Source organism: Trachemys scripta, chromosome 3 (genome assembly GCF_013100865.1).
Source record: "Trachemys scripta elegans isolate TJP31775 chromosome 3, CAS_Tse_1.0, whole genome shotgun sequence".
NCBI classification, from domain to species: Eukaryota; Metazoa; Chordata; order Testudines; family Emydidae; genus Trachemys; species Trachemys scripta.
Window position 1 is genome coordinate 38,987,011 of NC_048300.1, and position 25,221 is coordinate 39,012,231.

Consider the following 25,221-nt stretch of genomic DNA (forward strand, 5'->3'; position numbering starts at 1 on the left):
CATGGCCACGCCTCCGCCTAGCAGCTGAGCAAGGGGGATGTCACCGTTTCCAGGGAGCCCCTCAGGTAAGCACTGCCCAGAGCCCACCTCATCATGGCAGGTGCCCCAATTCCTTGCCCCCTCCCATACCCAAACTCTGCTGTGGGAGGCGGGGGGGGGGAGGGGGGGCGGGAGAATGGGCCGAGACTGCCCCAGCAGCGGCCAGTGCACCTGGCCCAGGGGCTGCCTGAGCTGCCCCTGAGCCAGGCACATCAGCCACTACAGAAGTCACAGAATGTCTGGGAATCCATTACTTCTGTGATCCCCCGTGACAAACTCGCAGCCTTACTTATAATTTTGCCAAACTTTAATTGTTTGGGCTGAAATTTCCCATGCTGGGTGTCTAGCTCAGGCTGAATTATTTTGGAAAATTATTTTGGTAAGTGCCTGCCAAGAGCCCGCCTCACCCTATCCTGTGCTGCATCTCCTGGCCCCCTTCCCACACCCAAACTCTGCTGCTGCTGAGGGGAAGGGGGGAAGGTGCGGAGCCAGCTAGGGAGCCTGCTGGCCCCAATAACCCCTCCCCCCCAGCACCAGCAGGGGTCCTGGTCCGTGCGCCACCACCCGCCTCCCACCCAAGCAGGTGGGCCGCCCTCCCCCCGCACCTGCAGGACAACCCCCCAAATGGCTCAGCCATCTCCAAGAATGAAGCTATAGACAAATACATTGTTTTACCCATGCTACAAAACATTGACAACCTTTCCTTGAGATGTTCTAACATCCCCCTGCTTTGGAGCAGGGACTTGGTCACGGAGAATAAATGAGGAACCAGGGCCAAAGACTGGAAGCCTGTGGAGATGGGGAATGTGGAAGCTGGAGGCAAGGCTGCACAAAAGAGATAGATTGGAAGAGCAGTTGGGAGGGGGGAAACTGGGGCTGGATTGGGGAGACAGGGATTGTAGAGGAGAAAGTGGGAATGGCAGGGCAAGCAGACTTGCACTAGGAGTGGTGAAAGATTGGAACTGGTGGGGAGCAGACCAGAACTGATGCAGGAAGTCCATAGTGGGAGACTAGTGCTGGCTAAGCAAGGAGACTGGGATGATAAACATACAGCTAAGGGTAGCATAAAACCCCTCCTTTACTTGTAAAGGGTTAAGAAGCATCTGACCAAAAGGACCAATAAGGGGAGAAGATACTTTCAAATCTGTGGGGGAAGGTTTTTGTTTTGTTCTCTTTGTGTATTCTTTCCGGGTCAGCGAGGAACCAAAGCAGGGAAAATACATCTCCTAAAGCCATACCTGAACTAAGCATCTAAGATTACAAATTGTAAGTAGTAGGAAGAAATGCATTAGATTATCTTTTGTTTTAGCTTGTGAATTTTCCCTAGGCTAAGAGGGAGGTTTATTCCTGTTTTTTTTTTTTTTTTTTTTTTGTAACTTCAAAGTTTTGCCTAGAGGGGAATCCTCTGTGTTTTGAATCTGATTACCCTGTATAATTACCTTCCATCCTGATTTTACAGAGGTGCTTCTTTTACTTTTTCTTTATAATAAAGTTCTGCTTTTAAGAACTGGATTGGTTTTTAGTGTCCTAAAAACCCAAGGGCTGTTCTGTGCCCACCTTGTTAACCTATCTGGGTGGCATATTATTCTCAAGCCTCCCCAGGAAAGGGGGTGAAGGGGTTTGGGGGATATTTTGGGGGAAACAGGAACTCCAAGAGGTTCTTTTCCTAAATCTTTGTCTAACTCACTTGGTGGTTGCAGCGATACCATTCTAAGGACAAGGAAGAATTTGTGCCTTGGCGAAGTTTTTAACCTAAGCTGGTAGAGATAAGCTTTGGGGGTCTTTCATGCAGGTCTCCACATCTGTACCCTAGAGTTCACAGTGGGGCGGGAACACTGACAGAAGCCTGTGGATCGTAGTTGGGGACTGGCTAGGATGGAACAAGAAAAGACAGAACTGGGATAGGGACAGGGTGGAAGGGGTTAAGCTTGGAGGAAATGAGCAAAACATTCTGTGCTCACTAGAGCACACTTTTCCCAGAGGCTGGAATGGAACCCAAGATTCCCGAGTCTCACCATTCTTCTACTGTCAGCAAATATCTATGTAACCCTCTGGCAAAGCATCTTATCCCCTTCTAGTGCTAGCCCACAGGCAGTGGGTTACAACTTACTACAGCCATCAGAGGGTCCTGTGGCACCTTTAAGACTAACAGAAGTATTGGGAGCATAAGCTTTCGTAGGTAAGAACCTCACTTCTTCAGGACCCTCTGTTGCTTTTTACAGATTCAGACTAACACGGCTACCCCTCTGATACTGCCATCAGTTACTCCATTAGCTCAAGTAGCAGATGTCAGTGAGGCAGATCTAAAGGTTCCAACCCTTTTAATGAACTACATAAGTGTCAATATGATGCCACATGACGGAATTTCTGTTTTCCAGTTTGTAACCTTAATAATATTTTTAAATAGTTTTCTGTGTGTAAATTCCTAGGTTTTTTTAAAAAACAAAGATAAACACTCACCAGTTAGGAAGTTAGAAAATGCCAGAACTTAGGTTGCCTGTAAAACCTTAATTCAGTCCCCTTGTGCATATGCATTATGATACAGTCTTTAATTACATGACCACAAACTATTTTTTCCCACAAGATCCCTAGATAATTCAGTGCACAGGATGTACAGTGCTCAGTTAATGAGCAGCTAATCAATATTTTGTTTTCACCTTGCTGTTCAACCTGTAGTCCTATGACTTACTGCACACTATTCAAACATGGCTCTGAAGACCGAATTAAAACTTTCCTCATGGGCTTTTCTATGGGCTTTAACTTCTGTGCCAGGGAAGATAATGGAGCAAGTAATTAAGGAAATCATCTGCAAACACTTGGAAGGTGGTAAGGTGATAGGGAACAGCCAGCATGGATTTGTAAAGAACAAATCATGTCAAACCAATCTGATATCTTTCTTTGATAGGATAACGAGCCTTGTGGATAAGGGTGAAGCGGTGGATGTGGTATACCTAGACTTTAGTAAGGCATTTGATACAGTCTCGCATGATATTCTTATCGATAAACTAGGCAAATACAATTTAGATGGGGCTACTATAAGGTGGGTGCATAACTGGCTGGATAACCGTACTCAGAGAGTTGTTATTAATGGTTCCCAATCCTGCTGGAAAGGCGTAACGAGTGGGGTACCGCAGGGGTCTGTTTTGGGACCGGCTCTGTTCAATATCTTCATCAACGACTTAGATATTGGCATAGAAAGTACGCTTATTAAGTTTGCGGATGATACCAAACTGGGAGGGATTGCAACTACTTTGGAGGACCGGGTCATAATTCAAAATGATCTGGACAAATTGGAGAAATGGTCTGAGTTAAACAGGATGAAGTTTAACAAAGACAAATGCAAAGTGCTCCACTTAGGAAGGAAAAATCAATTTCACACATACAGAATGGGAAAAGACTGTCTAGGAAGGAGTACGGCAGAAAGGGATCTAGGGGTCATAGTGGACCACAAGCTAAATATGAGTCAACAGTGTGATGCTGTTGCTAAAAAAGCAAACATGATTCTGGGATGTATTAACAGGTGTGTTGTGAGCAAGACACGAGAAGTCATTCTTCCGCTCTACTGTGCTCTGGTTAGGCCTCAGCTGGAGTATTGTGTCCAGTTCTGGGCGCCGCATTTTAAAAAAGATGTGGAGAAATTGGAAAGGGTCCAAAGAAGAGCAACAAGAATGATTAAAGGTCTTGAGAACATGACCTATGAAGGAAGGCTGAAAGAATTGGGTTTGTTTAGTTTGGAAAAGAGAAGACTGAGAGGGGACATGATAGCAGTTTTCAGGTATCTAAAAGGGTGTCATAAGGAGGAGGGAGAGAACTTGTTCACCTTAGCCTTTAAGGATAGAACCAGAAACAATGGGTTTAAACTGCAGCAAGGGAGGTCTAGGTTGGACATTAGGAAAAAGTTCCTAACTGTCAGGGTGGTTAAACACTGGAACAAATTGCCTAGGGAGGTTGTGGAATCTCCGTCTCTGGAGATATTTAAGAGTAAAAGGTTAGATAAATGTCTATCAGGGATGGTCTAGACAGTATTTGGTCCTGCCATGTGGGCAGGGGACTGGACTCGATGACCTCTCGAGGTCCCTTCCAGTCCTATAATCTATGAATCTATGAAGCTAATCACTGTCATATCTGAGTGTTTCACAAATATTAATGAATTTATTTTCACAGCATCCTAGAGAGATGAAGAGGTATTATGATTCCCATTTACAGAAGGGGAGCTGAAGCACAGGGAGATTAAGAGCAAATGTATCTACTAATTTTGGGTACCCAATCTGGTATTTCAGAGCATGTAGCATTATATATGTAGCACATTGTGTGTTCAAATCACATCTCCCAAGACATCAGGTATAGCTGTGAGTGCTCAACAGACTCCAGAGTCCCAAGTTGGGCACCCAGAAAATGAGGAACACACAGTTAGTGACCAGCTGTTCAAGGTTTGGTTTACACCAAGCTTCACACAGGAACTCTGTGACAGAAGCAGGAATAGAATCCAGTGCTCCAGGGCACCACTGAACTGCCTGAGTGATGAGACCCTTCTTTCTTCTCCTGCAATTCACGGTCTCATTCACTACAGACTTTCCAATTTCTGAAACAAATCAGGCAGGTGTCCTACAGACCCTGCCTGATTCATCTCCAAAGCAGGTCCCCCTGTGCTCTGAATGAGGCAGGGATCCTGTGGAAACAATAGTATGTGAATAGACAGTCTCTAATTACATGATCACAACATTGTTATGTTGATTATTATGGCCACAGTAGAATCAACACCAGAACCATGGCTTCCCATACTGACATATATCCACCCACCCCAAATTTGTTATAACCTGAGAATTCTTCAGAAGCTCCATCAAACTCGAGGGAACAATGGTCTCCCAGTACAAGAAGATCTCAGTAATACACCAACATTCTGATTCAAATCAAGAAAATCTTTTTGGATTGCAGCACAAAAGCTCGAAGACTCACGGTTTTCCACCCAAAGATCAATGACAAGGCGAGGCGGAAAGACGCTAACATCCTGAATAAACAGCTCATCAAGGACTCAGCCGAAGAACCCAATGGCTTTTCAATTCCATGGAAAATATGGTCCACTTTGAATTGCAGCCGCACATCCCTTCTCCATAAATGGGGACTAAGACACAATTCTATTTGTGGTTGCAGAAACAGACTTGAGACTATGGACTGATTAATCAACGTCCCAAATAATCATATCCCAGTGGTATCTCTGCCATTTGCTCTGCATCATCGCCAGCCTAGATTTGGACATCTAACATTGGTGGTTTTAAGCCATAGAATCATAGAATATCAGAGTTGGGAAGGAGCTCAGGAGATCATGTAGTCCAACCCCGTGCTCAAAACAGGACCAATCCTCAGACAGATTTTTACCCCAGTTCCCTAAATGGCCCCCCTCAAGGATTGAACTCACAACCCGGGTTTAGGAGGCCAATGCTCAAACCACTGAGCTATTTAGCCATACTAAATAAGATTAAAGACTTCATGGCAGAATTCAATTTTTTAAATATAATTATAATGTATAATATTGATTATTTTTAAGCATTTTTTCTATTTTTATCAATTTAAATGTTCACGTTTTTGGGAAATTACAGGTTTTCACCTTTTTTAATTTAAATTTAAATTTTCTATTTAAATGTTCACAGCTGTGGGAAATGATGTGTGGGTCAGACAATGAAAGGGTCAGTATAATTATTTAATGACAGCAGACATTGAGATTCAAAAAAATTAAAGCTTTATAACCATTAAAATACAAATTGTCAACATCAGACGTCAAAATATACAAAATAAATATCCTTAAATACAAACTAAGTTCTCAAGCACCATTTTTCTTACTTTGCCTATCTGTAAAGTCTGATTATCATCAATGTTTATAATTTTTCACTGATTGTCTATTATGGTGCAATTGATGTTTACTGACATTTGCACCGGCAACCTTAATTCTGGCATTTCCTGACTTCTGAGTGCTTGACTTTGCAACCTTACTCATGTTATTTTAACTTTTTTTTGTGTGTAACAGGTTAAGTATGTCAAGAAAATGTGTGATTTAACAAATATGTGAGTAGATTGAGGGTTGGGGAAACATCGATTGGCAGGCCGCTCCAAATGTAGAGTACTACTGAAAGCTGACAGAGTCAGGTCAAGAGGACAAAAGAAGCAGTCAGGAAAAAACCTGGGAAGAGTAGAAGAAGAGGGGAAGAATGTAAAAGACGAGGCGGAAAGAGATTGGCTCTGAAACACCCTATGCTATATAAATCATTTTGATGTTTTCCCCCTCCCCTCTCCTCTCCCAGCCTCTTGCCCCCAACAAGTCAAACAAACACAATTCTTCTCAGCTAGCCATGCTCTAGAGACTACTTTTGTGGACATGTTTTATTTTATTTTTTAATAAAGATTCTAATTTCAAAATTCAACATATTTTTAAAATACCCTAAACACGTTTTCATAACACAGATAGCAGCAAAGCCATAAACCAACATGAACTGGAAAAATATCTTGAGTAATACTGGCATATAAATGAGCTTGTTTTATTTTCAATGACTAAGTAAATCATCTTATCCAAGAAGGTACAATATGTCAAGGCTCCTGATTTGCTCTTGAACTGTAGGTGACCCTTCTCTGTCTTTCTGTATGAGGTAATAGATCAATACATCTCAGGCTGCCATTGAGGAAATTATGCAGAAATGGGAATGGGAGATATAAGTGTAACAACTCTGAATTCTCTGACAGACACAAAAGATTCAATGGACAAGCTATGTGTAAAGTGCACACAGAAACGGTGCTTCAGATCAGAAACATCTGATACAGGCACATAATCAGATGGAAAACATGTACAACCTTCTCCTCCACAGGGAGAGAACACTAATGCGAATACTGGGCTCATGACATTACATCTACAAGGAACTGTCTATACTAAGATAAAATGTCTCAGACTCTTACACTGAATAATAAAACCTTATCCATGAATAATATCTGAGATCAATTATATACAACTCTTTCCTAGCTACAATGTGCTCTCGCCCATACAATATTGGCAGCAGTAATAGGGTTGATTCTCATCCGTACAGTAGATTGTGGTGACTTATTTTTTAATTAAAGAACTTCCTTTTAAATTATTATTTTAATAATGACCACAAACATGCTAGGATTCACAGAACACTTACTGACTTGAGATTTAAGTTAGTCTAGACAGGGACTTGCATTAGTTTAATTCAATCAATTTAAAAACTGAGTTTAGTAAAACTGGAGCAGCTATTGTTTGTAACCTAGCCTCACAGAAATAAGGAATTCAGAAGTGATATAAGAAATAGTTGGACACCTTCCAAATAGCAATCAAAATATCAAGTTTAGGGGGAACTGTGTGTGCTGCACAGTCTGCAGTAAAAGAGGCTGTGTGATTTAGTTTCATCTAAGTTTATAACTCCCAAATTTTGCTCATTATAAATGGCTACTTTTGAATCAAAAATATGAATTTCAGTTTGCTCCCTGAAAGAAATCATCTTCACCGTAAAACTAGCCTGTCTTTACTAAAGAAAAGTGTACCTTAGAATTTCTTGAGGAAAAATGGGTGAATTTTCAGTTTGTAAGAAAATGTTAAAACTCCACAATTTCCAAGTAGTTTTGCACAATGTTACAAATATTTCACACTCCTCTACTTCGACATTCACTAATTGGACTTCCATTCTTTTTTAAAGGAGAACTAAAAAACGCTCAGGATTTATTTTTTAATTAGTATCCCAAATAATTAAAAAAAAATCTAATCTAAAAAATGGAAATACATTTACATTTTAAAACAAAACACTTGGGGTTAATTCCTAACCCATTTGCAGACTGAGTATTGGACTTTAGGAATTGGCTCTCCATCATCAGAGGAGGGGATCAGAATGTTTCTGACCCTACCTGCAGAACTCCAGTGGATGATGGCTAGCGAATATCTCTATACTCATCATCAGGCTCCAAATTACATTAATACCCTTAGAATCTTTCCGTCTCCCACTGTAAAAATATCCTTTCATAGCAGCCAAAACAGGCTTAACTTCAAAGGAGAGTGTTATAATGAAGTTGCAGTGAAAACACAAATTCAGGATGGAATTCAATAGGCTAAAACAATGAAGTTCTCAGCATTCAAATTGCGCATGTCTGCCAATATCACATTATATGTCAATTACTAACATAAACAGTCTGTAATTTTTCAGACTGAATAGCACTCAGCTTTATCTTTTGGCTCGGAACAAGAGCCGGATGCAAGCTGAATGTAAAATGAGATCCAGTGAGTGGTGACCAGGATTAAAGCCAAACTGTGAGATCAAAGTAGTAAAAATGTCTTTCATGGATAATGGATTCCATCTCTATTCTGATAATTTTCATAGAATAATAATATCTGCTGGGTTCAAAAGAGACCTTTCATTAAAATCTGTCAAGTATGCAAGTGTGTGAATGAAAGATAAGCAAGATTAGACAAATACCACCACCATAAACCTGAAATCTGTTTCCCTCCGTTTCTTCCATAACCACAGAATCAGAAAAAAGGGAAATAGATTTTATTAGCTAAATTGGGGGGGAAATGCAGGCAAATGACATTTAAGTGACAGTAGTAACTTTTGAAAATGTGTCTTGTGATAAAATGATAGCTTTTAGTTCCAACTGTATATCTCAGGATTTTAGAACGGCAGGCGTCCCCCAAAATGGTTCTAATTGGTTTATTATGACCTTCACTCACTTGTGTGAATTGGAATAAAGGTTTGATGACTTTAAGACTGCTTGATAGATACATATATTCTGAGACAACGGCACACTGCTTTATTCACTCACACAGAGGTAACACACCTTTACTATTAGCCTAATTTATTTTTCCTGATAAATACAGCTGCAAGTGCATACAGCTAATAATTATATAACTGATATTCATATGAGATGTAAAAATAAGCTCTTCAGAAGGAAGCTGGTTAAATGTTCATTAGTTCCCATTAGTCTTCAAAAGAATGTAAAGTAAATGGAAGGAGGGAAAGAAGAGAGTCTAAAATAATTACAAGTATGAGTAGAGTAAGAAAGAAAAGAAGGGTTAAAGGGGATGGAAAATTGAAAGAAGAGACGAGAGAGAAGAACAGAAAAATGAAAAAGGAAGTAATAGAGAAGAAAGAAGCTTAACATAAAAAGAGCACATGGCATAATAACCGGTGCATGGGAAAGACATTAAGATTTCAAGGGTGTCAAAATGTATGTAACATGAGCATACAGCCCACAGGCTTCAACAGGACTACTCCCATGAGTAAAGTGATATACATGCAAGCTTGCAGTTGCTGGCCTTGATAAGACAGATACAACTCTAGGATTGCTTAAATGATGCCCCTCCCCATACCCTCCTTTCTACGGAAATGCATGGCTAACAGCAACTTCCAACCATCAGAGTTGGTCTTGAATTTGTAGTTGTGTTTTAACACCTATTAATCCAGCAATTGTAAATCATGTCCTGAAGTGTCTACACTAGAATCTACAATTGTGTTAATTAACATGTGTTAAGCATGACTAAAAATTCAAGTGCAAGGATATCTTAAGCTTTTTTTCCCCCACACAGTTTATTATTTGCTCTTAAAGTCAGCATTTTTAAATTAAAAAAAAAATCAACATTTTTGGCCATCCAACTTTTCATTTTAATATTATTGAAATGAAACAAGAGTTAAGATCAGGTAAAAACACATCTTAAATCTTCTGCTCAACTTGCAATGAAATAGGATTTTGATTTAGGTTTGCTGTGTATTTGGGGTATGGACACACTATTGCATACCAAAACAAAACAAGTAAGAACTCTTCAGTTTCCTATCACCGCAAATCCACTAAAGAAAAAAATCTGCATTGTCACACAAAGTGCCACTGGCTTGTCCTAGACACCTCTGTGCAAAGTGTAATATATGCCTTTTTCAGCGCTGGCCTGTACTCTCACCCAAAACATTTCCATCTTCTGACCACCAGCCCCTCTCTGTGGCAACCTACTAACTGGGCTTGCGTAGGAGCAGGTTGCTATAAATTTCTGTTCTTGCCTTCTCCTATTTTTTGCATCATGCTCCATCTGGAGATTCAAAGTGTGCAAAATCTCATTTTTGCCTCTAGTCAAAAAGAGGGCATGATAGGAGAAAAAAATATATATATACTTTCAACTGGATAGCAACTTCTTGAAACAGGAAGCACTTGCATCTTGTTAGTATGATTACTCTGAGCTGCTTTATTAATACCATTGTGTGTCATGGACGTGTCTTCACACACAGTGCCTACAAGCTGCATTCTCATGTTACATACATTTTGACACCCCAAGAGCGTGCCAGGCACCAACTGAGATACAATCTGTTTTGCTGGCAGCCACAAGTACCAGACTACTCTATGCTTTCCCTTTCCTCCAGTGTTCAGGTAATCTTTTTTTGGCACATACTATAAGCGTCAACTGCTGTAATCAAGTAAAGAGGCATGTGGCACCAACACTTCAAGGCTGTCAAAAGGAAAGAACTTCCCACAAAAGAGATGGCACTAACAGAACTATTGAAGCTGCCTATCAAAAAAGCCCCCTAAGATTACTGAACACCCATGCCCTAGTTCAGTAGCTCAACACATATGAAGGCGGGAATAGTGTCATCTAAATACATAACCATAAAAAAGTAAATGGCCAGTTTACCAGCTACGAGTAAACTGCTTTAAAACATAAGCATTAAGATTATCTCAGAAGGGAGCATCTGTGTTAACCTACAGGGATGCTTGTGTATGGGCAGAGGCTAGGACAGCACCACTAATTCTTCTCTGAACTAGAATAACGTCAATAATATTTAATACCTTCCTTGGATTTATTAGCCTTTCCTATCACTTTGCATACTTGTGCATAGTTTGTGTAGAAACAGAGAGGCTTTATAACAACCTTCTTCCATTATCATTTTGAAAGGATTTCCTGCATCTATGAGAGCTTCTTGGTGGGAGATACAGAGGCAGAAATATCTTCCTTCTGCTTTAAGGCAACAGAGGGTCTTGTGGCACCTTTAAGACTAACAGAGGTATTGGAGAATAAGCTTTCATGGGTGAATGCCCACTTCATCAGATGTCTGATGGAGTGGACATTCACCCAAAAAAGCTTATGCTCCAATACCTCTGTTAGTTTTAAAGGTGCCAAAGGACCCTCTGTTGCTTTTTACAGATTCAGACTAACACGGCTACCCCTCTGATACTTGACTTCCTTCTGCTTTGTGAGTTGCCCACTAACAGACAAGTGCTGATATCCTTGTATTCTCCAAATGGAGATACTTCTCTCACGCAGTGGTCCCTGATCCTTACACTTTCCTAGGATTACTATTAAAAACTTGCCCTCTGGCTTAATTCAATCATAAGTTAGGAAGAACTGCAGACATAAAAAACGAACACCATATAGCTCACATCTCAAATGACACCTTCCATCCTTGAGGATCTCACTGCTCTTGGAGAGCACTAGACAGAGGAAACAGTCCCTACCGAATTAACTCACTTACAGATACCCTTATACTATGTATATAGAAATCTATTCACTTACTGGGAAGGTTTCCACTGAAACAATATAATAATATGCATATGATGAAAAATACAGACAAGAAAAATATCACAAATACCAGGATATTAGTAAAGGTCCTAGCTTTCACTGATTCAGATGCTAGTCAAGAAGAAAAGAGAGATAAGAAAGGTAAAATGAAATTAGTTCAATCCAAAGAGATATCCAGCATGAACAAACCATACTGAAGGATCCTGAAGCAGTTTGCCAGAAACACTAGCGGTCCTCTGTCCCAATGAGCTTGGATATCATCTGCTTGAACGGGGGGGAAAGGTATGAATACCAAAAAGTGTCATGGACGTTTGCCCCTTTCAACCTGATTTAGTCAGTTCACCACACTCATTTTCACACTGTGGAATGCACCTCTTTGAAGGCAACTGCGGAGCTACTTATGGGAAATTTGTAGAGGTTTTGGAAGATATATCTCAGCAGCAAGAAAGAATGTCCAGTGCAAAAGCAGATCAGATACTGAGTGACTTTTATAAAGTAAATTTTTGGAGGATTTGGGGAAGATTGGCCTTACTTGTATAGTTTAATTACACAACAGGAAAATAAGTCAACTGTTGTACTGAAAGAAATATTAATCACTAATATTTTATTAGTGTACAGTACAATCATATTTTGGAATATTTGTTCCAAATATTAACTTTTACAGCTAAAAAAATGCTGGCCCAAAGCTATTCCTGAAGTCCAAAATACCGGTGGCAATATGTCACTAAACATCTCTTTTCTGCCACTCTATAATGTCCTATACATCTCAGGTATCATGATAAAAATATCCAGTCATCAATAGTGAAACTAATGCAACAGTTGCAATGCCTTTTACTTGTGTCTCTGTTAGGTGTTTCAACACAAAGGGGCCATTTCCTCTATAAAATAAAAATAGCAGCAATTAGTTATAATTCATTAATGTTAGATATTGTATATTGTGTATATATAGTTAACACACAATTTTAAAATAATGCCTCGACCTTTCTTTCACTATTTCTGTAACTGTGAATGAACAGGTGTAAACAACTTCCCAAGGCACAAGTTAGAATTAGACATTCCTATGTTACCATTCAGCCATCAAGCTTCAGAACCCTTTCACCGAAGAGGTTTAATTGGTTACAATTGCAAGCAGCAGAGGCCTTATTAATTTTTTCATTGAGTGAAATTCACCCAGCCCAGAGGACCCTTCGTGGCCCAACATCCTACTTAAGACCTTAGTATATGGCTAAATTAGGGCAGAAACAGTAGATCTGGAGTTATGGGCACCCTAAACTGTACAAAATTTCACAGTTACTGAATAAAATATTCCCAGACATTTCCCCAGCAAAAAAGTCCATCTGCTGTCTTGGTAGACAGAATGGAGACTGAAAGTGAGACCATTCCAAAGGGAACAATGGCAGTGTCAAAATGTATCTGCCTATCTATAAAAGGGATAAAATCAGCTGTTCGTACGTATACAAGCACACGCACACCCTTTTTAGCACTTCTTTGACTTGACGGCTGGAAGCATAGTATTCAAAGTATTCGCATAAAACAGAAACCTTCCAAACGACTTTGGATTTTAGGGTTAAATGTGTGTCTGAACAGAAAAAAAATCTGAATTCCAGATCTAATACAATGAATGTGTTTTCAAGTAGTGTAACTATAGGCACTGAAGATCTTGATAATGCTTATGCTGTTTTATTTCCTTTCAGTTTCCCTCTTCATGTTACTCGGTTTTCCCCAATATGTCTCTCTTTGGGGATCTACAGGATTAGAGGAAAGTTTATGTCATTAAAAACTGCCATTCTGTGGCAAAAACTACTTATGACTTTAGATTCCGAATAGAGACTGTGAGCGCTTTGCGGCAGGGACAGTGACTCAGTATATTTATGGACAGTTCCAAGCACATTGTGGGCACTACCATACAAAAATAAGAAACAATAATACAATTAACAATAGTATAATACTTCAATGCTACTACATAAATAAATGTTATGTAATATGCGCTTATGCAGATATATAGTAGCAAAGTTAAAAGCTTTGATGGTGTATTCTTTTTCCCCCACTAAAATGAGTGAAATTTAGATCAACAATAGTAAAAATCATTGTTAAAACTAAATACCAGAGGAATAGAGCTATATGAAGACATTTAAACAACTCTGATTAAACTCTGACTATTCAAATCCAGGCACAGAAATCCATTTATAAGTCTGATTTTCAGAGGTAAAGAGAAGCCACTTCAGACACTGACTACAGTGAAATTTGTAGGTGCTCATTAGTTTGGACATTTGGGCTCTAATTTATTTATTTATTTACAACCAAAGATGAGCATGACTCAGAGCAATAGTGTGTATCTGAAAACTTTTAAGTCTAGCATTTGAATAATGTTTTTGTGTTTGTTCCCTTATTTTAGTAAAACATTCAAGTCAATGAGTGAAATGCTCTTTAACACACACTTTTTGCTGTACTTTTTTTTTTTTTTTTTTTTTAGTGGTAGTATGCAAAGAGTCAGACCGATACGGACAGTTTTAGGAATTGTTTGAGGTATGGGAGATTGTATTTTTCTTTCCAGTGCTATTGAGATATATTTTTCAGTACATGGAGTGTCTCTCTGTACAGACAGATTATCTTCTGTAAGTAGTTAAGATAATATACCTCACATTTCTAAAAATCAGATACAATCATTTCTGTGATCTAGACAATACGAGGTGCTCTGTATGGGAAAAGGCCTGGGCCAGGTGTTTTAGGACCAAAAGGTTGCATGTTAAAAAACACACATTTAAACATAAGCCTCTTTCCTTTTTTTCTTAAGTGACCTGGGATGAAATCCTGACTCCACTGAAATTAAGGGGAGTTTTGCCATTGACGTCAATGGGCACAGAATTTCACCTCTGACTTTCAGAGGTTCTGGGCACCTACAGCTTTCTCTGATTTCAGCGGAGGCCATGGGTACCTAGCACTCCAAAATAAAGCCACTTATGTAAATGCCTAAAGAGAAACTACGCACTTTAACCATCCAAGTATGAAAATTGTGGCCCCAAGTATGTACATTCTGTCCATGATTTTTCACTTGAAAGTATCACTTTTCTGCAAAAATTAGTAGCTTGCAACATAGACATACTGTACTTATCTCAAATACTTGCTAATACTTTGTTTATTCAAAATGTTAGACAAGGAAGTTTGAATCCTGATGAGGCATGATAAACGGCAGATAAAAGAAAGCTGAATCACAGATAACTACTGTCTACCATTTAGCAAATAAGACAGAATAGAAGGATTCAGAGTCAATGCCAATTAAGTGTCAACACTTCCTTCCATCTGGCATGGGGACATGAAAAAAAAACAATTACAATAAATTAGATCTCAATGCTGTTCTACATCTAAAACCATTACAAAATTTCAGTATTTTTCAGCTTTCATATTTTGAACATATAAAACATATGTATATAAACATACACATGCCCTGATTCACCACTATGTTACTCCAATTTATTGATGTGACACCACTGATTTCAAAACTAGAGTCACAGTGGAGAATCAAGGATGTATAATTCAGTTAAAGGCAAATAATTGGGGTAGATAGTTTGATGGGAATACACACAATTATACCCACTTCTAATTCTGAGAATTGGAAGACCCTTAAAAATTATTTGAATCATCTCTGCTAACTTTTTAATGTAGTTGTAGTTCTTACATATTGTGCAAATTAGCACAAAATATGTCCATCTTCTTGTATCCCAATTTTTTAATATAACATATATACATAGTACACGAAGAAAGTAGATGTAAAAATGTTAATGAATGGAAGCCCAAACATTTGACAGTAGTGGTCACATGGCAATTTGCCAGGAGCACAAGGGTGGTGAAAAATTTCTCTGTAAATATACACATTTTATTTTTTTTAAAGTACATCCCTCTATAATATTTCCTTCATCTTGCCTTTTCCTTGATAGATAAACAGAAAGTGTAATTTATATTTTTTAGTTAACCTCCAGTAAGAGTCTTCAGTTGACTATCTTTGTTCTCACCTTGCAGTTAACAGGAAGAACTTGGCTGTGTGATTAGAAATCCACCAGTCTGCATCCAGACCTCAGGATGCAGGTTAAACAATCCTGATGTAAAGTATACTATATTCTAAGTAGAAAGTGGTCTTTTTACAAGGACTAAGGTGGAGTTCACGGAAGATCTTGTATAAATATAAGTACAGTAGTGCCTCAGAGTTATGAACACCAGAGTTACGAACTGACCAGTCAACTATACACCTGATTTGGAACCGGAAGTACACAATCAGGCAGCAACAGAGACCAAATAAATAAATAAATAAAAATAAAAAAGCAAATACAGCACAGTACTGTGTTAAATGTAAACTACTAAAAAAAAGGGAAAGCAGCATTTTTCTTCTACATAGTAAAGTTTCAAAGCTGTATTACGTCAACGTTCAGTTGTAAACTTTTGAAAGAACAACCATAATGTTTTGTTCAGAGTGACAAACATTTCAGAGTTACTAACAACCTCCACTCTCAAAGTATTCTTAACTCTGATGTTCTACTGCAAAGGGCAAAAAGACAATCTCAGTTTTCAGATTTTTATCCTATCAAAAAAGATGTTGGTGAAAAATAACTGAAAGTCACAGCTGCTTTCATGCTTAAGATGGAAATTTCTCTTTGAGTTTGTTTGCTAAGTGTTAACATTCCAATATGAAAAGCTAGAATCTGTCAAATTCACTCCAATCCACAATATGCATCATTACCTTTACTTGGTGCTGACTTTCTCACAGAGGCCACGTGGTCTTCAGAGATAGCAAGACGTCTCAAAACATCAGCCAATGCTGCTTTTAGCACAGTGATTTCATCTTCTTGTTGCTGAACTCTTAGTTCGAGAGCTGAAAGACGGTCCTGGACATCAGATGTGCTTGCAGCAGAGATGCTATCATCTAGTTGGGGATGGGGGGGGGAAAGGAGGACGGAATTTAATTGTTTTTTTCAAAACTAAAAACTATTAAAAAGAGAAGAGTTATAAAAACTTACAGTGCAATCTTGTTTATCAAAAATGTTTGGGAGTTACTGAAGATGGTTGGATAAAGATGATAATGGTTAAGTAGGGGATCATAAGCATAACCAACATAAGGAGAAGATTAAGGCCCTTAAACACCGGAGCCTACACAGGATGTTTGGAAACTGAACTTGTACTGTAATGGAAACAAGATACATGCTAAGCAGGACAAGGCTGTATTTTCAAATTTAATACGAAATAAAATATGTTCAAACATTTTGAAGTGTATTCTACTGCAACTTTTAAAGAAGCAGTCTAAGTATCCTTCGCTTTAAAGCATGACATAATTAAAAATCAATTTAAAAATACACAACTCACCAAGACCAAATGTAATGAGGTGTAATGAACTGGTTACTTTTTTTCTTTTTACTGTTTTTTTTTTTTTTCACATCACCACACTGCATGAGCCAAAAAAATATACTACTTTATAACATTTGGCCCGAAGTGAAGAGAACAGAAAGTAAATATGCTGTGAAGGGCTCCAAAAATCTGTTTGGCCACACAGAAATAGATTAGTATTGAAGGCATAATCCAGCCAAATCTATTCTTCAATGGTAAAATGGGAATTACAGCTTCTGCATATTCTTTGCCTTTGACAGCTCATTGCATTCTTTCTGCCAAGCCAAAATAACACATCATAGGTTTTTATTTTTAGCATAAATCAGAGTCCGTGCACTACAAATGGGTTGTAAAAAACACGTCACCCAAACAAAAGGTATTCATAAAGGTATCCTTGGTGAGTTTGGGTTTATTAATACTTTAAACAAAATACAAGTGTAAAATCATAGGGGTTCATAAACTTTGCTTATTTAATACTGGATGGATGACATATATAAAGCGCATTCATACCATCAAATCATATGTAAAAGCAAATATGCAAATAGTAAAGTTCATTATTGCTTGTGAAATGTTATGCATATTTTAAATTTTGGGCCCACTAGTTTCATGAATTTCAATGCAGGGAAACAGTTTCAATTATAAAACTTTTTTAAAATGCCTAATCCCGAAACCCTTTATTATCCAACATAGGCCCTGATCCTGCAAACACTTATACACCTGAGTAGTCCTCAAGCTCAATGTAAGTAAGTGATTGCAAGAATGGGGGATAAAGCACTCCCTACCTTGACTAGTCCCAATTAATTAAATATAACAAAGGTGGTAAGGGTTTGCAGCATCAGGCTCTAAGCTGTTAAAACTGATAAAACATTAACATTTGGGAGTAGTTATTGAAGTAGCACCAAATTCAATTTTATTGTAATTCTTAATACTGATATTTTATGAGATACAAAGAAATCACTATAGGAAGTATTCAAACAAGAGAAGTTACAAGTGAAATGTACATACAATGGCAGAAACAGCGCAAGAATATCTAAAGCGATATTGGCGTAAAATGTCTTCTTGCAACATATGAAGGCTTGATTATCAATTTTTGCCAGTCAGATTTATTTTTAAAAAGAAAAATTAAGATTGCTTTTTGGGCTGGAAACTCACTTAAATCTAAAAGGAACATAAATTACAAGGGGATTTGGAGAAGTGTATGTAATATGTATTTTGTAGTCCTGAGTTAATGGGAGGAAAACTATATGATAATAATGATATATGTATTCTAATCAATAAAAAGCTGCATTGTAAGACATAGGTAATCAGTTCAGTAATGTGGATAGCACCCAAAAGAGTCTAAACAAAAACACCTTTAATCCTGGCAAACGTATGTATGCCTAAGACATACAGAAAAAAATGAATAGCCATATTTCTTATGTCATTGGCATCTGTGGGATACTTCAACTGCTATATAAGCATTCTGCAAGATCACCTATCAGTAAGAGACTAAAAGTCTTCATGCCCAAAAGAGACAACTTAAAAAAAAGAGAGAGAGAGAGAGAGTATGAAAGGGTTGTTCAAACATATGGAGAAAAAAGGTAATGCCACCAGTGCAAGATTACACATTTTATTTCCATGCACCTTCAGTGGATATAAGAATAATTTTTTGTTTCTTGCAGAAAGCTTATTTACTAAAATAAGAAGCATAACACAAACAGATCGTGCACCATTATATCTTACTCTAGTCAGAAAAGAAACGTAAGTTCCCTAGTGTACAAAGAATGAACAGGTGCTTTTAATGCTCCCATGTCAAACAAGTGACAAAACATAAAAAGATGTATTTTAAACTTTTACTCAAAATAAAGAGTGCATGTTATCCTTCTCTGAACTAATAAGAACTTAGAAATGTTATAACTCATTAGGAAGTCACTGGTCTCCCTGGAATTCCAAAAAATACAACACAATTATACTTTTGCTAAATAGAGATATTATGAGCATTCAAATAAAATATGGGATGATCATTGTCAACTTCATAACAAAAACTGCAACTATAAGCCAGCTATGTTGTCTTAAGACAAGGAAGACATTAACTGTAATTAAAATTAAAGATATATTGAAAGTATATCAAAATAACTATAGGGATCTTTAAAGTTCATCTTATGGTAGTATCAATCAAAACCAAAATACCACAGCTATCGCATAATACCTGTCGCAATACACCACCAAATCAATTAGCCCAAACTGAAGTGCTTCATACGGAAGTAAAATAAAAAATATAAACTGCAGTTAAAAGTCTTACAATGAGTAAATCCCCAGGCCCTACAGATACACTACAGATTACTATAAAACATTTGTAAAAAGAAACAAGCAGCCGTCTTTTAGTTATGTTTCATCAGAGTTTTAAAAGCCAGACATTACCATGCTCACTGTGTGAAGTCCAATAGTAATTACCAAACAAGGCTCCACTACTTAGGACTTATCTACACAAGCCTATAATTCAGACTATGGGGGTATGAATAGTGGTTCACACCAAAGTGCTGGGCTGCAACTCCTCTGTGTTGATGCTGTGGGACGAACTAAAAGGTTCCCAGTTCACATTAATATAGCCCTCTTCAAACAGGACTACTTTAATGTAAACTAGGAACCTTTTAGTTCATGCTCACAACAACCAGACGGGGGGAGTTACAATACAGCACTTTGGTACGCACGGCTATTGATTCCTCTGTTGTCCAATCTGTGTGGCAGCATAGGCATACTTTAATCTGCTCATCTATTTCCTTGATGAACACAGACACTAGGTATTTAAGTGAAATACTGGCCAATGCAAATTATTGTATTTTCGCTACTGACATCAACTAAGTCTGTTTTGTACTTCATCAAGAAAAGTATTTAGCAACTGGACTAAGTCATTCTCGTTTTCTGCAACAATGGCTGCAGAGAAATTCTTGCTGCCATTAGAAATTTACAAGAGAAGTTGGAAAGCAGACCTGCTTTGACTTAACCACAAAGATCAAAATCTAGAAAACAAGCCCAATAGCATAAGAGAACTAAAAAGTTCAATCTATTTAGTTTATTCAAAAGAATGTTGAGAAGTGACTTGATTATGATCTACATGACCCTACATGGGTCAGAGATTTCTGAGAGTAGACAGCACTTTAATCTTGCAGAAAAGGGCATAATGAGGTCCAGTGGTCAGAACCTAAAGCTAGACAAATTTAGACTAGAAAATGGTGCAAATTTTTAACTTAGTGGTAATTAACCATTTGAATAACTTACCTAGGAATGTGATGGATTCTCCATCTCTTGAAGTCTTAAATTGAGACTGCATCTCTTTCTCAAAGATATGCCATAACTCTAACAAATTATGGAATCGAAGAAATTATTGGGTGAGATTTTTTGGCCCATGTTATGCAGGAAATCGGACTAGACAATCATAAAGACCTGTCTGGCCTTAAATTTATTCATCTGAATCTTAATAATAAGCAAGAACAACCTCCAAGGAAGAGCAAGGGTATGGAGGCTGATGTTGAGAACCAGAGTAACACTCTAGGCAGATGACTTATTAGTACACCCCTACCTCGATATAACGCTGTCCTCGGGAGCCAAAAAAATCTTACCGCCTTATAGGTGAAACCGCATTATATCGAACTTGCTTTGATCCACCAGAGTATGCAGCCCCGCCGCCCCGGAGCACTGCTTTACCGAGTTATATCAGAATTCGTGTTATATCGGGTCGCATTATATCGGGGTAGAGGTGTACTTAGCACTCCAGAGGAAAAACAGATATTAGAAATAGATTATAGGTTAAATTGTGAAACATTACAGATATACAATGAATTACCTCAAACTGAAATGCTTAACTGCAAAAATTCAAACTAAATTCCAAGAGATACCATTTCCAAAAGTGCTTGGAAAAGTGAAACAATTGGGTGACTACTTCAAGTTACCCTAAAGGATGCCTTCAAACTAAATATGACTGGCTATTATTCAAACCATTACAACAAATTTAGGACACTGAAATTTAGGATACTACTCCCCTTCCTTGGCAGATCAGCAGTTTTCAAAATGAAATGTTTTCACACATTTCTGCTTCCCTTACAAATGTTTCCTTGTAATCTAAATACCATTTTTAGGGCACTGATTATATATATAATATGTACATATTTTAAAGATAGTGTTAGAGTATTAAGGGGCATTTTTGCACATTCATGCTGCCCAGTACAGCAGGCATAGAGGTCACTAGACCAAGAGCAAACATATGGCAAACAGAAAAACCAAGCAAAGAAACCTCTTAAACTATAAAATATGAACAAGCAGCACCCTACTTTCAGATATTACAGAAGCCACCTGCAATGCACTCATTCCAGAATTAAGTCTGTATAACGTTTAAAAATTCAGAAGCAAAAAAAAAAAAAAAAAAAACTACACGCCATCCTGTATGGCGTTTCTAACCTAGCAAGTACTGCCTACCAATGATTTTGGTGCAGATGACTTTGCTACACTAATTTCAGCACTTAAAAAATATTGTAGTTCAACTATGTTTTCTTATGTTACCTCCAAACATCCATTGATTTTCTTCCCAAATCTAAGTCTGCTTTGGGTAAATAAACTAAAGTTCCTGTGTTATTTCATTCAAATATATGGCTGTCATTTAACAGAGTAACAGAAGTTAATATTTCTAAAGGCTCAAAATATATATGGTTTTCTTCAGTTATGCAATCCATGTGTGTAACCAATGTTACAACAGAACTTATAGTACTCGTGGTATAAAGTCTTCTTCTGACATAGCAGTAAAATACTTTTTCACTTCTAGCGAAAATCCTGGTCCTACTGAAATCAACTGGATTTTTTTGCCATTGATTTCTAGGGAGCCAGGATTTGGCCCATACAGTTTAAAAATTTCTCAGATTTTTTATGACTGTTATTATTCAGGATTTTACAATTTTCCCATTTAAATTTAAGTTACATTTTCAACCTAGGACAAGGATTTTTAAGACAGGAGCAGGGTATAGGGAATGGAGTACACACAGCTAATTACTTTTATTTCCAAAGAGTATGCTTTGTTTTTATGTTTTAAATAGTGCTTTTTAGCTCACTGTAACAGAGTGCACTCACCTCTCGTGAGCACCTCTTTGGCCAAGTGTGTGCGCCCGCTCTCTCTCGCTGATTGTCCCTACTCTGGGATAGAGCAGTGCCCCAGGGCTCCCACCCTGGACACAATTCTTCACCCTCTTGGGCTTCTTGACTGCAGCTCTCCAGCTGGGCTACTACAGTTCAGTTCCCTCTCTGGGGTGCCTCAATGTCCAGGCCACTCCCCTCCACCCCTAGTGGCTAACGGTGGTGGGTGGAGGGGACCCAGGCCCATCCTCTACTCCAGGCCCCAGCCCAGCCACCCCGTAGATCACAACGGTCTGCTGTGTCCTTTTAACTATGTCACACGACTTCTCTAATTCCCTGGGCCACTTCCCCACGGTTCTGCGCTGTCTTCACCCTTATCACAGAGCTTTGTCCTAATGGAGTCCCTGCAACCAGCTCAGGGCTCCTTTTTGCTCTCCTCGGCTTCTGGCAGCACTTCCTTGTCTGGGCTTCTGCAGCTCCATCAGCCAGCCACACACCATCCAGGCTCCTGCAGCTCCAGCAAGGAACTGAACTTCCCCTGGCCCTGCAGCTCCTCTTATAGTAGGCTGCTAGGCCCTGATTGACTGTGTCTCAAACAGCCACTTTAGGCAGCTTGGTGGACCCTCTGCACTGCCCTTTATTGGGCTGGGGTGTGGCAGGGCAATGAGGCCTCCAGCAGGGGGCCTCAAAGGCTCTGGTATACCCCGTCACACCACCTGTGCACCTGATCAATGAGAAATCACTTTTATGGTGTAAAGACAAAAAAAAAAAAAAATTAACTTTAAAAAAAAAAATTTTTTTTAGAGGGGGATGAATTTAGTGCTCAGAAAACCTCTGAAATGAAAGCCCCAGAGACTAGAGTCCTCTTTCCATATAACATTACAGCCACAGCACTGCAAAATGCTTTATGCTACTCTTCTAATTAGGGATGTAAAAGGGTCAACGGTTAACCGGTAAGCATTAGGCTTACCGTTAACCAACCTTAACTGTTAACCCAGGCCGCCCCACGCCGGGCGGTGGGACCCCAGCCCTGGCTGCGCTGGAGCAGCCCCAGAGCGACCCCAGCCCTGGCGCAGCCCCTCCAGCTGGCCGGAGTGGCCCCAGCCACGGCCATCCCGCGCTGTCTGGTCAGAGTGACCCCAGCCTCAGCCAGCTCGTGCCAGTCATCTGGAGGGTCCCCAGTCCCGCCAGGCCAGCCAGAGCGACCTCGGTTAACAACTAACCAGTTAAACAATATCATTTTAATAGTTTAACTGGTTAACTTTTTAAACCGATATTTACATCACTACTTCTAATTTGCCTAAGTGGGTGAAACCACTTCTAGAAGATGGGAGAGTTCTGTTTCTCTGCCCATTCAGTGCTGGAACTCTTTGCCAGAAGCCCTAATGAGGCACCAGTGATGGTGCTGGACAGACCTCCAAACACAATTCACATAGGCCACTAAGCAGATTTAGCAGGGTAATCGCATTTTAAAATCTCCACCTTAGTCACTGATTACTTCAGACAAATCTGAATTGGCTACCTAAATGTAAAAGAAAAATATCAAGCCTTCTATACTGGGCTCATAATGATAATATCAGAGCACATATCAATCCCATTATCAGTCCTATATGCCAACTAATCCTGCATAATATGCCCAAACATCACAAAGAGTTTGATTTTCGAGAAAAACAATATTTGAGAAAAACAAATTCTACAAAACCCAGCACATGGAAATTTAAACCACAGAGTGGAAAAGCCAGCACTTCATCCAATAAGCCACACAAACCACAGATATTTTTACACCCCCTCTGCCAACACACACAATTTCCCCAGTAATATGAAAGCCCCTTCAATGTGGGAACATAGCCTAAATTTCCTGTGTTCCCAGGACCAGATTCAGTCTCATGATTAAAGACTGCAAAATGAAATGGCACCAAAACAATCCATTCTCATTACAATCTGAAGGCTCTGAAGGCTGGGGGTGGGGGTGGGGGATTATCTGCATGTTTCTCAGTTCTCCCCTCGGTGCCACTTTTTGGACAACCTGCCATTTTTGTTCTGAAGAACCGTGAATCATCTGACTGGCTGAGGATTATTAGAAACATATTTCCAGGAAGATAATTCACAAAATTCCTTTTGCAATCACTTTCAATGGAACAAATTTCCTTGCAGTTTGCTGCAATATATTGGTATTAAAACCAGCTTACCAGGTGGCAAAACCAAAGACACAAGACAACTTTTCAAAATATGGAAGCATCAGACTCTACAGACCCCAATGTCTCTGTTGACCCTTTCAAATGTTAACATGCATGAAAACAGAAAAAGGTTTTGCAGCTATATGAATCGTATAAGGAATATAACTTTGAACTCGGATTCAAAATCAAAACAAACATGTAGTTAAACCACCCAACCATATACATAGACTACTAGAGGAAAACACTTATTGACTGCTGGACATGGTGACAATATATATTACAGCATTGTCCCCAGAGCCACTCTTTCCCCTGCTTTTTAAAATATTCATTTAATAACAGATGCACTGTTTGCTTAGTTTTATATAAAATATGAAGGACTGCTGGTAAAAGAGGCAAGTGTTTTTGTTTTTTATCAAACAATCATCGAGGTGTACTGAGGTTGTTATTCGTTGCAGTAGTAGATAAGTGTTACTAAACTGATCTTGCTGTACTGAAGCACTGCATTGTTAAACATTCCATATTTACATTTTTTATTTTGAATCCCTGAGTACTATTGAAGTTGTAAGTATTAAAAGCTGCATTCCTTTTTATGATTCATTCTCTTTCCATTAGCTTCCAGAACTTTTGTTACACTAATGGTTCTCTGTAGGGAACTAAAGATCTACATGCATGGATCACTTTGCAAGATCAGGGCTTTACAATGCGGGTACTCTGACTAAATGGGGAATAACAGTCACAGGCATAAATTATTAGCTTCCAAAGGCTATGCTATATTTTTATGATTAGTGATATGCTAAACTTAATAAAAACCACAATCCAGGTTTAAACCTGAAAAATCACTGCCCTCAACACTCCTTTTCAAGTTTCATTATGTTGTTATAAATTTATACAAGTATGTAATAAATATAAACTTACGAGCTTTGGACTTTTTATGTGTAGTCATATTCAAGTTTTGATTTTTTTTTTTTTTTTTTTTTTTTT

The 25,221-nt window shown here is 38.6% G+C and overlaps 1 protein-coding gene across 6 annotated transcripts in view; it reads right to left on the reverse strand.

Moving 5' to 3' along the window:
• Positions 1-25,221, reverse strand: part of EML4 (EMAP like 4) — a 261,579-nt gene that overhangs the window by 102,661 nt on the left and 133,697 nt on the right. For all 6 annotated transcript variants that reach the window (XM_034764478.1, XM_034764479.1, XM_034764481.1 and 3 more), the window contains exon 2: positions 16,323-16,505. In XM_034764478.1, the coding sequence (XP_034620369.1) occupies positions 16,323-16,505 (183 nt within the window). The remainder of the gene's footprint in view (positions 1-16,322; positions 16,506-25,221) is intronic.